The sequence below is a fragment of the Pogoniulus pusillus genome, chromosome 20, assembly GCF_015220805.1.
Source record: "Pogoniulus pusillus isolate bPogPus1 chromosome 20, bPogPus1.pri, whole genome shotgun sequence".
NCBI lineage: Eukaryota > Metazoa > Chordata > Aves > Piciformes > Lybiidae > Pogoniulus > Pogoniulus pusillus.
The window spans coordinates 14,439,922-14,457,232 of NC_087283.1; the positions used below are offsets into that span (position 1 = coordinate 14,439,922).

Consider the following 17,311-nt stretch of genomic DNA (forward strand, 5'->3'; position numbering starts at 1 on the left):
ATTTTCCTGAGATTGCTGTAACATAACACATATTTCAGCCAAAGATGAAGCAGCCTTGGTGTAACAGGCAAATTCAAGTCAGGATTCTTCTATGGGGAGTGTTTCATTGAAGCTTCTGTTCACTTCTTGATATATGAATACAGATAAAATCTGTAACAGCTCCCAGCACTTCCCACATAAAGATCCTGGCTCTCTGGACGATATTTAGGCTGTTAGCTGTCATAAAAGCCTTTGTGTACTCTGGCAAAAGTTGGCCAGTCTGTGATTGATGTATGTAAGGAACTTAAGATTTCGAGCTTTTGCCTACTTGTGATCCTGGATTTCAATATATTATCTTAAAATGCTGCCTGGAATGCTCCTTATGCTTCCCATGCCACTGAAACAAAATTTCAAAGGATTTGTAGAACTAAGTGTGCTGCAATTAGTTATTACATGACACTGATTATGGTAAGCAACTGTATATTTAATTTTCCATCTGGAATTTTCACTTGACAGCTTTATGCAGTGATGTGCCAGAACTGAATATTAAAGGATGACTATGTGCTAAGGCAATTAACTTAATCCCCAACATCTATAAGCATTTTAATTAAATTTATGGACTCTTTCCGCTCTCATTCCCATGGTAGAAAACAAGAAAGAAAATAAGGTCTTTTTCCAAAACTGCTATATGTATATGAATTGATGAACATTGCACATCTAGCAGAAAATCAAGCAATTTAGAATTCATTTAGTGTGTGAAGTATGTAAACATGCTCGGAGGTATGACCAGGAAAGTGATAAATAGATTCATCATAGTAATCAAAAGCTAACTTGCACTGCATATTTCACCTAAAACCCACCCAAACAAAACAAAGCCAACACCAAAGAATGTAGTTTATCTACTATAGGAAAAGTTGTCTCCAATAATAATTTGTGAGCACTGAATTACAAATAGGTTATAGGATTATTCATAATGTCTCATATGCTCTCTCAATCAGTGATAAAATTAACTACAACAAAATAGAATCAAGTCATACTGAAATCTTCAAGAAATAAATTTTAAGTCCATCTTTGAAAACATTCTTCTGAATGAACCAGGAAACTATTTTCAGAGTCAAGATGAAGAAAATGCAGCCCTGCTTCAGATTAATTTGCAATTTGAATACTAGAGTACACATAGCGTTGTGAAGAACAGAAAGCAACACTTGATTGGTTACTAGAGTATTAATTTTGGTAGCTATTTTCAAAAACTTCAGAACTTTCAAATAGTAGATACTAAAAAATTTTGAAATAAAAAAATCATTAGTAGCAAAATCATTATTACTGAATAATAACATTCCAAAACCAACTTTTTACATCAATATAATTTTCTAGAACATTAGAAGGAAACTGCAATGCATGAGGTTGTATACTTAAGTGCTAAATATGTTTAGGAATGTATTTCACACTTTTATGACTTACCAGCAGTGAAGTCATTATTTAAATCTATGAATGCATGAGAATGTGGTATATACATTTTACTCTGAGTATCCAATGCAGCATGCCATGATAAGTTCCTACAGACAAGAATAAAAAGCAGTACATTTCGTCAGTGCTTAGGAATTGTTAATCATTATCTACCTCCTAAAAAAGTTAAACTTTCAATAAAACTGAACAGAAGGCATGTACTTCTAATGCTAAGCTAAAATTACTACTTAGCTTGCAATATACTACGTAACTAAAGCAATTGCTTGAAAGGTTCTGTGAAGGATAATTTACTGCACGGAGACTAAAGTTAGATTTTATTAACTTCCTTAAGCAACAGAAAGGTATCATTGCCCACAAAGTGAAAATTAATGCCTAGACTTCAACTGTAAATCTTGAGATGCTGATCACTGTCTGTGCTGGTTTCCTCACACAGTTTTATTGTCAGTACTTCTGAAATCTACTTTAGGACTAATAAAGATGAGCAAAACAGGACATAATCACATGCTGTTAAAGCAGCTCATGCCTGCTGCATGCAAATGGACTTATTTTCAGTCACTTCAAAAAAGACAGAAATCAACACAAGAATTAAACTCTCATGATACACTACAGTCTTAATTATGTCATTTTCAAGCAGGAAATATTAATATAAATGTCCTGCTGCTTTCCGTTCTAAAACTGACTGAACTTCCACCCAACAGGCAGTCTGAATATTACAAATCCTTCAAAACTCATAGCTGCTCACTGAATCAGACATGTTACTTTCAGAACCCTTAGTAAATACACTCAGAAAAATCTCAATATGCATTATAGAACAGCAGCTCAGTGATATTACTACTGTCTAGAATGACTTTGTTTATTCCAGTAACATTAAATAAACAGTATAAGAAAGCTGATGATTACTTCAGAGAGATCATAACTAAGCCTTAGAAATGTTTAAAAGAATCACTTTAGGGAAAAAAATGTAAGGATTTGCTATAGCTTTTACTGTGCATTCACTTTTGAAGATAGCCAAGTTATACAACTGTAGTGTATATTTTGTTTTCCATGTACAAGCCATTACTTATGCTGTTATGTATAGCACTTAGTATTACTTTGAGGTCTAATGAGAAAGTTTATATCCTAATGCTACTGAAAGCATTTTTTTTTTTCAAGAAAATGGAACAAATCTCTCCTGTTTTCCCATAATTTCAAAATTATCTTCATAGTTTTTCAATATATAATCACTTCAAGTTGTTCAGAAAGACTTCCGTCAACTTGAAATCTGTTCCATAAGCAATCAATTTAAATAAATGTAACGGTGATAAAATTCGAGTTGAAATTAATGACCAAAACCACATTGCCAAGAAGAGTATAGTTTCCACGTACACACTTAAATGTTATTTACGCTAGATAATTTCTGAATGATCTCTGAAGAAAATAAAACAGGAATAACAGGTGTAGACTTGGTAAACTCACGGATGGGGTATGTGAGGAAAAGCCTTACTTAAACATTTCTTAAGGGCCATGGAGATAGCTGCACAATAGAAAGCTGATGTATTGTTGCCATAGAGACAAAGTAATCATCTCATTGATTTCGCCAGCGGTAACAGATCTCTTTTGAAACAATGGAAACAAAGAAAGCCACATAGAAATGCAAATACTTCCTAACACACTCTTTCTGTTAAAACAGATTTTAATTGTATGCAAACCTAAAACAGCTCCAATGTCAACACCAAGACTTCTCCTGGAACACACAGAGCTGCAGATGCTACTAAATAATACTCAAGACAGTCTTGTCAAGTTCTACTTAAAAGCTGTGAAATGTCTCTTAAGAAAACGGAAGCCCAGTTCCTAATTTTTCTAATTATTGAATGTAAATGATTCATTATCAGTCAAAAGAAAAAGTGTGAAGAAAATGTCAAAAGAGTGGTTTTCAGATCATCACAAAGCTAAGAATAATGTATTTATTTTGACGTTTATAATCCAGCTTCCATGCCCAAAATAACTTGTTATCTTTTGTGCACTTTATATCAGAAAGAGCTCTAATTTGAGTACCCTTAAATATGAGGATTTTTCTTTTTCAAGGAATGCCCAAACTCACAATACTCTCAATGAAGTTCTTCCTCACATAAGCCAAAGCCTGAATTACCAAACTAATTCAGTTTGGCAAAAAATGCCAGGAAAGATACACAGACCCTTAATTTTAGCTGTTTTTTTTTTTTCAAAAGGTCATTCTGCTCAATAATGAACCTTTCACTAACTCAAGAGTCATACAGTTTGTGTCCCTGAACAAACAAGCCTAATAGCTTTCAAAAGCTCTAGCTTTATTTTTCTTTATCAGATCACAAACTTCAAATTCAGTATCAGGAAAGCTCAACAGAACATGAAACATCCTTCTCTAGGGTCTGGTACACTTTCTAACAAATAATTTTATTTTCAAAAGATAGAATTAGAATTCTTTGGCATCTTACCCAATATAAGACTCGTTGATACTTTTACATTTCATGGTCCTTACTAATCATTTAAATATAACATGACAATAATAATTTTTATTCTAGTATTTCCTAGATAGTCTCATTCTAGACACTCCAAGGCCAGCAGACAATTTAATAATGAAGGTCAGTCCCCTTTGCTGCAATCTAAAAACAGCCTTAGCCACTCCTTCACACTAAAGATACAGAGGAGATCATTTGCATTCATACTTACATTGCTACCTAAAGATACATTTATCTTGTGGCTGTTCATGAATCTCTTCCCACAATGAGTGTACAAAGTACTTTTCTTAACATGTACCCTAATACCTCTACTCTTTACAATTTTCCTGCACTTTTCCATATTGTCTAGTCTTTCCATAACCATTCATTTCCTAGATGGATGCCAGATGATTTTTTTTACCCCAAACTCTTGCACATTTCCCTTTTGCTATCCCATCTAAGATCCAGTACTTCTCATAGCATCAACCTGTCACTTCATCTATTACACTAAATGCAACTTAAATTCTACAAACGCTACTTAAAAGACTTGGTTTGTATTTTTGTAGAGCATCAAATACTATAGTGACAGGACAAAATAATAAATATCAAAGCATAGCAAACAAAGGAGAGTACAACTGTTCTATTTTTCATGTAAAATAACAATTTTTTTTTCTGTTCTCTCACAGAATGCCTATTTGCCCAGTAAAACAATTATTTCCCCTACAAAATAACACTTAAAAGTCAGATGAAAATCATCATAGAATATTTGAAGATACATATGGAAAAGAGAGAAGATCCATTTGTTTTCACAGTCCCAGTTAAAAATGAGTCTTATGTTTTTCTAATAACAACAAAAGCAGATACACAATGGATAAGTTACTGAGATTCATGCTAATAAACAAACCCTTAGCTTACCCGCCTATCAGTATCTGTGGCTTACTTGAATCACTTGTGACACCAAAGACATCAGGAATTAAGTCTCCATTAAAGCTGGAAATGAAAAAGCCCTTTCATTACCACTTTAGTCATTACAGGAGTTGAAATCAAGCGTTCTTAAATATTTTGCTAGCATTTTCACACTAAGCAATGAAGATTTTTCATCTTTGTTGTTGTCTCCTCAATTTTGTCTCTTGTCTGAGCTGCTGGTAGTAGTACACTGATTTCAGTGTTTTACCTATTTTATTGTGCATTTAATTTTCCAAGTATATCCCTCCCCCTTTGTTTTGTTCAGCATTTCACAGAGAGAAGAGGTATTTTCTCCATCTGATAAGCCAAAATACACCAAAAAAATGAACGTCTCTTTTTTTGCACAAAACAGTACTGATACAAAAGAAATTAAAAGCTTATTTAGTTTCTGTTGTCAGGATGACAAAAGATTTGTAAAGATAAGCAATGTGTTTTATCTCCTTTAGATAGACCAGTCGACATTATAGAAACCAACCTGCTCTTAAAAGATAAAGAGTATGTGTTTCTAATTTTAGTGTACAAGTGTTTAAGCTGCTCTTAGCCACCCCTATAAATGTTGTTTTCTAAAAATTAGGTCATACTTACTCCATTACTAGAGGCTCATCATGAAAAGTCTTATTTAACATCATTTTATGGTTAATATCTGAAAATAGAAAATAATAATTTGATTCAGTTACCAATGTGATGGTATTTACAGTTTTTTACTTACACATAATTATTCTTCTATTAATTTGCAGCCATCAACTTTATGATTAAAAAAATAAAAACCAGCCATTACTGAACATAAACAACTAAATGGCTTCCTGAATTTATGCTGAAGCTGCTTCTCTCTCCACTACTCTTTAACTAATTAGTGTAAATAGATCATAAAGAAGTCTATTTCTGTGTATCACTGCCATCAGACAGACACAAGAAATCTGAAATATCGTGTTGAAAACAGTCTAAATAGTAACACTGTACATGTACATAAGACCTATGCTTAATGTTTTGTCACCAGAAAAAAATATTCTTCATCACGCCACATCATCTCCTTTTCTCCATACTGCTTCTCTTCTTTCCAGTTTCCACATTTTATATGGCAGTACCCTCCCACTGACGTGTTTGTCACATTGCCATTACTCAAGCAGGCAACACATACCTCCCTGGCAGCCTCACTACATACCAACCATTGCCTGAATATTTAACCTCCAACTCCTTTTTCTAAGCCCCATAGCTCATTTGTGTCTCTCCCAATTTTATTTAGAAGCAAGACAGTATGAATTAATCCAAATCCTTCATATTCTTCCTACTACCACATACACTTTCTATTCTTTTACTACTTGATCCAGTATGCTTTCCCAGGTGGCTTGTTTTACCATGCATCATCTGTAACTACTTCATAGCACAGTTGTTTAGAACAGTGATTATTCTTCAGTGTTTTTTGTTGATTTAAAAGTATTTTCTTTTGCCTTACTGTTCTTCAAAAACAGAGTGTGATTTGCCATTGGAATGGGCTGCCCAGGGAGGTGGTGGCGTTCCAAAAAAGACTGGATGAGGCACTTAGTGCCATGGTCTAGTTGATTGGACAGGGCTGGGTGATAGATTGTAATGGATGATCTTGGAGGTTTCTTACAACCTGGTTGATTCTATGATTCTCAAACCTCTTTACTAGCAAAGTCAAGAGAAAATGGAAGACACTTCAGGAACTCACACAATCCCTCACACTCTACAGAATCAGCTGTACCTAGAACACGGATACAACTCTTAAAAAGCCCAATACTAAAGCTTTTGAAAACTTCCAGTGAAACAGACACTAGAAATCTCTCTCCCAAAACTTGTTTGTGTGCCGTTGTTTTGCAAAACTTGGTTTAGCAGGAATAAGAATAGTAATTACTGTTGATAAGTCTACATAAGATATTTTGAAAGTTTATGCACTAAACCTTATACCACCTTCTCAATGTGTTTTAAATTCAAGGTATCTTTTGAGATAACATTTGTGAAGCTGGCATAATAGGGAAGCCATAAGAAATAGCCTTCAGTTAGAAGAATACAGATAAACTGTAATATGTTTTGGTTTTGTCTCTTGCATGACATAAAATAAGACTTATACCTTTGTTTGCTTTCACTGATTATTGAATACAGTTTAAACAACATGATAATATATGAATATGAAACTGAATAACTGCTGATCCCTATTGTACTTGTAAAAACAATCACTATACTGTAAAAGGAGTTAGGATTTTCTGACAATACTTCAATTTTTTTTTGAAGTCTAACAAGCCTATTTAACAAGCAGTCTTAGCCACTCACCTAATGTTTGATTGTGCCCCCAGAAAATAAACACTGAAAGTTCATCTCTGCCATAATTTTGTGCCTGGGTAGTCAGAAGCACATCCATTTGTGAATCGCCATCATAATCCCCAGGAACTACACTGGTTATGGTAACACTGAGAGATCTAGAAATAAAAACAAGCAAAAAAATTACATGCAAATAACTGTATAAATATGTGCATGAAAATCAAAAGTACTTGTATATTCAAAGGCTTGCCTTTTAATCTCAATTATTGTTGTTTGGCCAGATGCAATGTTCAACCTGTTTTTTCATTAAGTATTTATATACTACAAAAGTAACTTTAAGCTTCTTTAAAGAAGCAAAATATTTTACTCTAACCTTCAGCTAAGAGGCATTCTTCACCCATATAATTTTTACTAATGCTGTCTAGACGCCCTTAAATCTCTTCACTTGTTGCAGAATCAGGTCTCAAAACTGTGTTTCAGAAAGCAGGACCTTTTGCTTGCATTTCCAGAGAAAGACAACAAAGCAACACAACCACTTTAAGCAGCAGGAATCATGCAGATTAGCTGGATCTTTTTAAAAACAATTTCTTTTCCTCCTATCTTCTGCCACACCTTTCCACTCCTCCCTACATTTGTTTGTTCTTCTTTATTTGAGCGGTTGTTTGTTTTTTACTTGGTTACCTACCCAAAGACTCTTATTTATACACACAAACACAGATCATTCTGTTAAGAATTAAATGCAGCTAACTTCTAAAGCACTAAAAAAATAAGCTTTAACAGCAATTTAACTTTTGACAGACAAAATACTACCAATAAGCATTATTCATAAGCAGTAATATATCCTGTACTGTCACAGTTAAAACTAGACTTATATATATACACAAGCACACATATTTGTTTTACATTTATTAAAAATAGATTCTTTTTTAAAACCACATTTGAACTTTAGAAAAGATTATATCCCTACACAAAATACAGCAACAGTGGGTGGATTCCATTAGTAACTACAATAACTAAAATAATTTCCCTGAAAACAGGCCTTTCAACAGGGACCAACACTACCTGCTAGAAAGACCTAACCAATGACATGGTATGATAGTTTAAGTAGGAAACAAAGTCCTGAAAGTACAAGTCAACTACAAAAACTTAACAAGAGATCAGTATTTTTAATACTAATTAGAGGACAAAACCCCAAAGCATAGAAATTCCATATGGGGAAGTCACACCTATTAGGTAACAGCATGAGCAGCAAAACCCATCTCCACAAATTCTGCTGTCTGACCCACAATATGAGATAAATCAGGAAAGTGGTTGAAGAACTGGAGCTCTAAGGGCCAGCTGAACAACAAAATCAAACAGCTAACAGCACAGGCCATTCCAGTCATGTTCTCACTCACAGCAGAGACACACATCCAAGAAAAATATCCCCTTCCATTGTCTCACCATTCAGTATCAATACTTACTTCATTGGTAACCTAACCCGGGGCTTAAAGTAGGGTTCCTTTTGGTCAGCCAAAAAGATAACCAACTCATTTCCTGTGAAAGTAAACAAGAGGAGAATTTGAAGTGGTTTATATACAAAACTAACATTTAAAAAGGTATGCCACAAATAATTATTCCTCACAGCAACTTTAAAAGACTTTCCATACAACTGCTTCCTCTTCATTCAAAAGGGAACAAAAAGGTGCACTTCTTCAATATTACCTATAAATCTAATTGCATCTCTCAAAAATGATTCTTGATATAATCTTCCTTGCTGCTTAGTGCTACACAGTTTTCCTCTGCTGTCACTTAAAATAAAACTTCCTGTGATAAGTTAAGAAACAGTACATGAGGACAAGTAGTAGGCATCGGTTCCACACATAATTATCACTCACAAGGTAACTAAAATTAATTCTTTTAATACTGCCTCTGACATAGCAGGATCCAAAACTTATCCTTGCTTTAGCTGACAAAATTACTTTAAAGTGAAACTCACTGAAGTGACATGGTTCCCTACAGCATTTCCTCATTCAGAGGCAACCATACAAGCCACTACAATTAAATTATTTCAGAGAGAATTAAATAAAAGCTCATATCTCATGTTACACAAATAATTGAAAGTCAAGAAAGCAAAAAGAAATAACCTGAATTATGAAATGGATTTTCAGTTAGAAAACCCCAATACACACACTTCTGCAAGTAAAGAATTCATAGCTCATCATGATACTTGTTTTCTAAATTCTCCAAGAAACTTGCCTATGGCATCTGAAACTGCAAGAACTAGGTTACCTAATAAAACATAATTGTACAGTTTCAAAGTAGAGCTTGTGGGAACCAAATGTTGTTAGGTAACCAGGATGTGAGACCAAGATGCAGACTCCATATGAGTCTGACTGGCTGGTGCAGCCCCAAGACAATGCCATGTGGGGAAATAATAATTACAGAACTATCAGAGTTGAGAGCACCATTCTGTGACAAAGTTTATAAATGTGAAACAGCAGAATACAAACTTCCTGGCCATCAAAAAAAAAAAAAAAAAAAAAAAGTAACTGCCATAAAGGTATTTGCCAGGGACAATATGGTAACAAAAGAGTAAATGAAAACAAACCCTTTCAAAAGGGAAAGAGGCAATTACTGCAGTCCCATCTGGCAAGCTAATAAAGCCTGAGATGCCCTATACTTTCACAGATGATTGAAAAAGTTGGCACACAGCAAGGTGAAGAAGTCTGCTGGCTGGTTAAGTCTTTGGTAATGAAGTTGTAGGTCGATTGCTAAAACTCATAATTTGCATTTCTCGTTACAGACTTTAACCTGCCTTTTCATCATCTAAGTGGTGAAGTAACAATGAAGCAGCAAATATGTTTTTGCACATAACAGGTTCCAAGTAAATTGCATCGCTCAGAAATAAGATTTTATGATCACTGTAAATAGATTTATGACCATTTTAGCTCAGTGCTCATAAACAATCAACAAAACAAACTACTGGAAATTATTAGATTAACAGAAAACAAAGTCACCATGCCACTACATCAATCCATACCACATATCCTTGATGCTGTTTGCCGTTTTTGTCATGTAATTTCACAAAGAATATAGAAGAAATGAAAAAAAAGTACACAGGAGAGTCTCAAAAAGTTTCCAAACAAACAATTACATTGATAGAGGTCTTCAGTCGGAACATGAAGACCACACTGAAGTTTTCAAATTGAAATGCAGAACGTGAATAGGAGATTGATCACTCACTGTCCTGTGCTACTAGAATGGAGGCACCAAACTAGCAGAAGGTGATAGGTTGAACAAACAGACAGCACGAGCTTCCCCACTTACCCATGTTTTGTGCATATATCACAAAATGGGTAAATGTATGCAAAACTCCATTTCAGATATTTTCAGTTTGCAAAACTGTAAAAAAAAAAAGTTGGCTAGTGGTAACTTTGACTTGTTCTTGCAACAAGATACTTCTGGATCTAGATTATCTCTCATTTTCACCTAGATTACCCTCTCATACAAAGCTCCAAATACAAACTAATTTTTATTTCACACATCTGAGCATATTGAAGATTACTTTTATTCAACTGAAGTAACTCAAGATCACTATAGCAATAGTAATCCAAGCTGTCGTCCCCATCTCGTTAATAAGAATCAGGATTGTTAGGACTCTGCTTATCAGATCACTGTTCCTCAAAGTCCAGTATTATCTCCAACATTCACTTCTTCAACACTGTTTAAAATTAGCTATCATTTATTCTACCACTTTGAATTCTACTGTTTAGAATTGGTTATCAAGTTTTGTTTTGATGGTATTCTGTAAATGCTTTGAGCTACCTTCTGTCAAGACTTAAATGATGAAAAATAATGTTTTCAAGTACTTCAGGATAATTAGAAAGTATCAAGTAGGAAAGCTACAGCAAGAACTGCTGTACAGAAGCTAAGAAGAAACCATGAATCTTGTTTCTAAAACTTTACATTATTTGTATTTTTGTATGCATTTATCTAAAAGATAAGGAAGTAAAAAATAAATGTCTTTTATATTCATTTTATATTTAATCTTTCAGTGCATATTTTCAGTAGATGAGCTCAGTGGAGCTTTCCTAGAAGTCATGAATATAAATACCTCAACTATATGGGAAATTCACTCATGCTTTACTGAAGCTACTGTTAGAAACATTTCTGAGACTGAAAGAGTAAAAATGCTAAGTTTGAGAATAAATTTATTACACGTAGTAAAATGATCTAAGATAAGCATCTGCAAATAACTCTGATAATAAACTCTGGAGTCCTCCCATATATGAAGCCAAAAGATAAACTCATGGCCAACGAGAGACAGCTGAGTGGAACAATTACATCTAGCCTTCCACTTTAACAGTGTTCAAAGTAGGATACTGTGCAATGTAGCCTCTTCACAAAATACTGTGAAAGAAGAAGCAAAAAACCCATTTGTGGCCACTCAATCTATAGGACAGAGTCTTTAGTTTACTGCACAATCATAAATCTAACTTTGAGGAAAAGCATTACTACTTGATGCGTACAAAGCTCTATTTCACTGCAAGCTGCAAGTTCCTTTTTTTTTTTTTGTATAACATCTCAGGAGCAAAGCAAACGCCAGTTTCACTCCTGACAAGAATTGTGCTGCTGGTGGTGCAGGCCCGCAGCGTTAGAAGCCAGCGAAACCCACGCTACCAACATTCACGGGGTCCCGGGTATCTCGAGTAGAAGCCCTCGTAAGGATCACCGAATCCCACTCGCTGCTCCTCGCAGGAAGCTCCCACCAGGAAACGCTTTCCCTAACCACCAAGACGTGCGGAAAAAGCAGGTGTCAACCAACCAACCAACGCACCAACATCTCTCCAAGAGCACGCTCCAAAAAGGGCGGCCGAGCAGAACGGCACCTCGGAGCCCGGCAGGTGTCACACTGGGGCGCGCCGCGGCCATTAGTAGTTGTCCTGCTACCTCCCAAACCTTGACAGAGAACCAACACCGCTACTCAGCGACAGACACTCTCAGTATCGGCACGGAGAATCCCCAGAGTGCTTCTCGAGGGCCCCTGCAACAGCGCCAAACCGGCTGCGTTTCTGTCCTCCGCCAGACCGACACCGGTAATACCGGCAGCCCCGCTCCCGGCGCACTCACCGCCTCGAAGCACAAACAGGTCCGTCTGCTTGTCTGAATTGAAGTCGCCAAAGGCCGCTAGGGTCCCGTAGGCTTCTGCCCCGAACAGCTGGGCTGTGACGTTTTGCAGAGCCCCACCGCGCCCGGCCAAGGCCAACAGCAAGCACAGCCCAAGCCAGCGGCTACAACCCCCCATCCTACCGCAGCGCTCCGCCGCGGCCGCCCCTGGCCGCATCACTTACGGCAGCGGAGGGGTGTGTCCGTCACAACAGCCTGCTCGCTTCCGGGACTGACCCTGCGGCTTTGCGACAGTGGCGTGACGTCCTGCTCGAGTCTCTTTACGGCTGGCGTTGGTAACTAGACGGATATTGCTGTCCGGCCCGTTCGCTGCGGAGCTGCTGAGGTGAGGGTAGCAGTTTTGGCCAGAGCCAACGGGAGCGGCGGGTCTTCGTCGGGATGGCAGCGACAGCAGCGGCTCCTACGGCAGGCCATATGGCTGATGTGAGCTGGAGAATGCTGGAGCTGCGGGCTCGCTCTAAACGTTCAGGTCTGACCTCTTGGCTTGCCCGAGAGGGGCTTCCTCTCCTCGCTAGCGCCCTTCCCTGTGTTCTCTAACTATCCCTTTCCCGCTGTCTTTTCCTTCCCTTTGCTCTGCCACTCTCTCAGTTCTTGTCCGGCGTCGTCCCAGTGGTTGTTTTCGTTCCTCTGCCCCGTAACTCGAGTGTCACTCGCCGCCGGCCTCGCCGCCGGCCTCGCCGCGGCCCGACCCGGCCGCTCCCGCCAAGCACCTGTCGCCGCCGCGCGCAGGGGGCACGCGAGCGCTCCTCACGGCCCCGCCGCAGAGTGGGGAGTGCAGCCCAGACCCCTTCTTGGTGGTTCTGTGGCCTCTTCTTGTGGCTGTGAAGGGTAGTCTGGTGGGTTTTTACCGGTGCAGCACCCTCCTGCGGGGCGCGCTGACACGGGCGTCATTGCTGAGAAAGTTTCAGGTGATTTGCCAGTTTTATTCACCCGCAGGGTTTTGAAGGTAGTAACGGGGGTAGTGTTGTTGCAGTTTTTCAACCTTGTGGGCTAGCTGAAATATTTAAGGCACTTAGGGAAAAAGGCCAGCGCTTGCCAGATTTTTTTCGGATGCAGACTGTTTTTTTAAAACGCGAGAATTTCTTGTTCTGAACTTAGATTGTGTGGCAGTTACATTGCTCTAGGCAACCTGATCTGGTTGAGGATGCCCCTACTTACCGGAGAAGGGGTCAGATTAGATGATTTTTGGAGGTCCTTTCCCCTCAGACCATTCTATGATTCTGATCTAAATCAAACGTCGATGACTTGGCTTTAATTCCCAAAGGTCAAACCTCCAATTTTAATTATTTTAGTTAAAAACTAAAAAAAAAAAAGTTTTTGTGGGCCTTGAACTGTTAATATTCTAATGGAATAGAACTGTGGTGTTTTATGTGTCATATGTGCTTGAAAAAATCATTCTTCCCTTATTTGCACATGTTACTGTTTTTCCTGTGGTAATGACTGAGTGTTCTGAGAACACTAAATCAGGCTTTATCAGGGCTGTCATAAAAGGAATTGATTAAAAACTGGCTTTAAAAAAAATCTACTAATGTGTAGTATTGCTTTGGGAAACACCATGATTTAGATTGTCCAAAAAATGAGTTGTTACTTTGTGACCAATTCTGATTATATAATACGTTATCCCAAAATTGGTTTACAAATGTGGCCTTAGAGCTCTACAAGAGGAACCCAGAACCTACATGTTTGGACTATGTGAATCCTGGGTTCCAAGGCAGCACTTAGGGGATCCCATGCAGATTCGGGCCCTGTGACTTCATAAGACATTTGGATGATTTTGAATGCCTGAGGGTTTTTTAAGTGCTGTTGCCGCCTTCTGCTTTTTTGCCAAATGTGTAAGAAAGTGTTTTCTGTGACAGTGACAGGTCATTATTATACTTAATTTCTTTCTTTTCCTATTCATAGAGATTTTGTCATTTATACAGTAACTGATGAAATTTTATTTACTCAAGAAACAAAGATGACTTTAGTTAAAATGCTTTTCTGATAACAGGGTTGACGTGAAAATGAACTTTTTATCTATAAACTTGCAGGTAGTATTCTTACCTAAAAATTAAAATCATGTTCTTGTTTCTCAAATTTACTTCTACAACTTTTAAAGTACTTTGAAATTTATATAGCTTTGGAGCTTTTGTACTTCCTTTCTGGCACTGTTAGAAAGAGGCATGATTGGTCAGTGGAAGTGGATGAAGCTGTTCTGAATTGGCTGAGGTCTATGCTCAAGAGTCTCAGTTTACAACGACTACGCTTTGTTTTGGTGTTTTTTTTAGTATGGTGTTGCTTGGAATAAGATATAGTAAGCATGGAGTATAGACTTGTGCATGAAATGCCCCAGTGGTTCATATTTTGTAGCTGATGGCAAAGTATCCTTTGAGACCCTATGCTGGAGGAAGTAATCTGTATCTTCATGTGTATTAAATTATGAATTACATTTTTGCCAGTAAGCCCAAATTTTATTGAGGATTTTTCTTTCCCTTCCTTGAACAATAAAATACTGTTTTCATCTGCTGCTACCATGGTAATTACTTGTTATACAGCAGATTATAAAAATATTCAGCATTTGGTTGGATCACAGACTTTGACATTTTGGTTACTTTAAAAAACAAACTTCTTTACAGATCAGAAAAAAAAACTTGTCATCGTTGTTACATACAGTATTTTCTTCTTTTACTTTCTAAACTGGAAGATGCTCTATTTCAAGTAGTTGAAATGTTCAGTACAATCAGCAATAAATATCACTGTGTAAATATCAGCAGTAAATATCCTTGTGTAAATTCCACATGGGATAAAAGTAGTGCTGTGCAGATTCTAGTTCCCCATGTTTGCTATTACTTAACACTTTTATTTGCACTGGTTAAATCAGTATTTTTATTTAATCTTGGAATGTATCAAATGGACTTTTATTCAGCCCCTTTCAATGCTAGTAGCAAACTTCCTACTGAATACAGAATGCTTTGTATAGGCTGTCTTATTTTATTTGGGTAAGTTTTATGGAAGTAAAAGCAGATTAAAACCATTTTTTAGGATAGAAAAGGGAAACATAAAATACAGTGAAACTTTGCTACCCTTTGTGCTGCGCAGTCTGTCTTGTTAATAATTCCACTAATATTGCTTTTACTTAATTTAATGCTGATTGCCTTTAACATTTACTAAACAGTTTTGAAAATTACTGTAGCTTAGCCTGAGACGTTTGTGATTAGCTGCACCAATTTGAAATGGCCAGTTTGGATGATGACAGATCCTCCTCTGCTCATGCTTTTTTAGAATTTGGTAAGTGTGCAGTTCTGTGTTTTCTTTCTGTTTGTGAATATTTAACAAGAAAAAAATGTTTTGTGTTTCGTGCTAGCACTTCTTTAGCACTGTACAGTAGAACTTAAAAATGCAAGCTCTTTCAGTGAAGATTTACAAAAATTGAATCCAGTTAGATTTAAATCTGCTGTTGAGATCTTCCTGTTTTGTGTTCTTGTAAGTCTTTCAACATAATATCTGAACTGGAATTTACCTTTTAAGATGAGCCATACGGAAGGTACACTAAGAATGGTGTTTAGAATTAACCCAACATGACTGTAGTTTTACTTCTAATCTGCAAACCAGAAAGTCTGATGTTGTTCCAAAGCTTGACTTCTGGATATTAAGAGGAAGCAAAACAAAAACCCTCTGGCACAGCTTCTCTTTAGGTATAACAAAAGCTGTTAAGAAGTTACCAAGACTGCTGCTGAATTAGCTCAATATATTTTCAAAAGGGTTTGACTAGAACAGGTATGTTCATACCTGAAGCTAGCTGATGTGTTCAGTCTGTGTTGAAACAGAGCATCAGTACAAGTGATAGTGAGAATAATCACATAAACGGATTTCACATGTCTCTTGCCACAGCTCAGTCTGCCTTGTCTATGGCATTTTTGCATTGCCTCACCTAGTGTCAAAGGACATGTCAAGTGTTGACAGAGGAAAAAGTAATGGTTTTTACTACTAATCGTTATATTGTTACTTGATGTCTCTATTGTTATGATGCAAAACAAACACTTTTTAGTTTTAAGTCTACGGGATCTCAGAAGTGGCAGTGACTTCCTTGAATATCCTAGGTGATTTCCTGCCTTGCTTGCACAAGTGGCAGAATCTTTCATTTTGGCATATTTTGGTCATGTGAAGCTCCTGTGTACTGGCATAACAATCACTGTTTTACTTCTTTTGTTTGGTAGCTTCTGTTAGTTACTGTATATGCTGAAATCAGCAGTTTCTTTTAAGTATAATGTACTGTAGAGAGAAATCACTTCAGATGTGTGATGGTTTGGGTGTTACCCGCCTCCCCCCACACACTTCGGAAATCACCCAAACTAGACTCAGCAGCTCTGGAAATTAAATGAAGCTTTATATTTACAGCTTAGCATGATATACAAACAGATACTTATAATATATACAGTTATATATAGAAATATACAAGTTGAAAGGTAATACAGAAACACAACACCCCTTCCAGAAACCTGAGTCCCCAGGAGGGCTTTCAACCGCCTTCCCACCCCTCTCCCTTATCCCAGATCTTGCCTTATGCCCAAGGAAGATTGGAGGGTCGGCCAGGGGGGTTAGGAAGCAGGTGGATTAATCAGAGAGATGGCAGGTTAGGTTAGAGAGAAAAATATGCAAGCAACTCCCTTATCTATGTTTGTGTTCTTGTTCTTACACATCTCAGCAAGCCTATGAGTAAAGTAGGCATCACCATTGTTTTCTTCTCACAGCCTGTAATCTAGTTCTTCTCACCAAAACGTTCTAGCTAGCTTCAAACTAGCACAAGATGATTATAAAATAAAGGACAAAATGAGCAGGTACACTGTTTTCCTTTTTTCCTTTAAATTCTCTTTGAATTGTTTGCACAGTCTAATGTGTTTTGGTTTTTTTTTTCCTAGATAAATGATAGTTGAAAAGTTTTGGAACTTTAGAGCTATTTAAATAAAAGAATTGCAAAATTTTACTCATTCGTGTTATTATCATCACTCAACCTAGGCAAC

At 37.1% G+C, this 17,311-nt stretch overlaps 2 protein-coding genes across 7 annotated transcripts in view; one reads left to right on the forward strand and one right to left on the reverse strand.

The window, feature by feature from the left end:
* ITFG1 (integrin alpha FG-GAP repeat containing 1) overlaps positions 1-12,493 on the reverse strand; it is a 74,585-nt gene extending 62,092 nt beyond the window's left edge. The window contains exons 1-6 of one of the 2 annotated variants that reach the window (XM_064160329.1): positions 12,255-12,493; positions 8,606-8,678; positions 7,155-7,300; positions 5,451-5,508; positions 4,815-4,889; positions 1,441-1,535 (exon numbers count right to left, since the gene is read on the reverse strand). In XM_064160329.1, the coding sequence (XP_064016399.1) occupies positions 1,441-1,535; positions 4,815-4,889; positions 5,451-5,508; positions 7,155-7,300; positions 8,606-8,678; positions 12,255-12,468 (661 nt within the window). In that variant the 5' untranslated portion in view covers positions 12,469-12,493. The remainder of the gene's footprint in view (positions 1-1,440; positions 1,536-4,814; positions 4,890-5,450; positions 5,509-7,154; positions 7,301-8,605; positions 8,679-12,254) is intronic. The other variant, XM_064160328.1, reaches the window with a different exon arrangement.
* A 68-nt stretch (positions 12,494-12,561) lies between these two features.
* PHKB (phosphorylase kinase regulatory subunit beta) overlaps positions 12,562-17,311 on the forward strand; it is a 65,079-nt gene continuing 60,329 nt past the window's right edge. For 2 of the 5 annotated variants that reach the window (XM_064160322.1, XM_064160324.1), the window contains exon 1: positions 14,579-15,578. In XM_064160322.1, the coding sequence (XP_064016392.1) occupies positions 15,524-15,578 (55 nt within the window). In that variant the 5' untranslated portion in view covers positions 14,579-15,523. Of the gene's footprint in view, positions 12,781-14,578; positions 15,579-17,311 lie in introns of those variants that run through there. The other 3 variants (XM_064160323.1, XM_064160320.1, XM_064160319.1) reach the window with 3 other exon arrangements.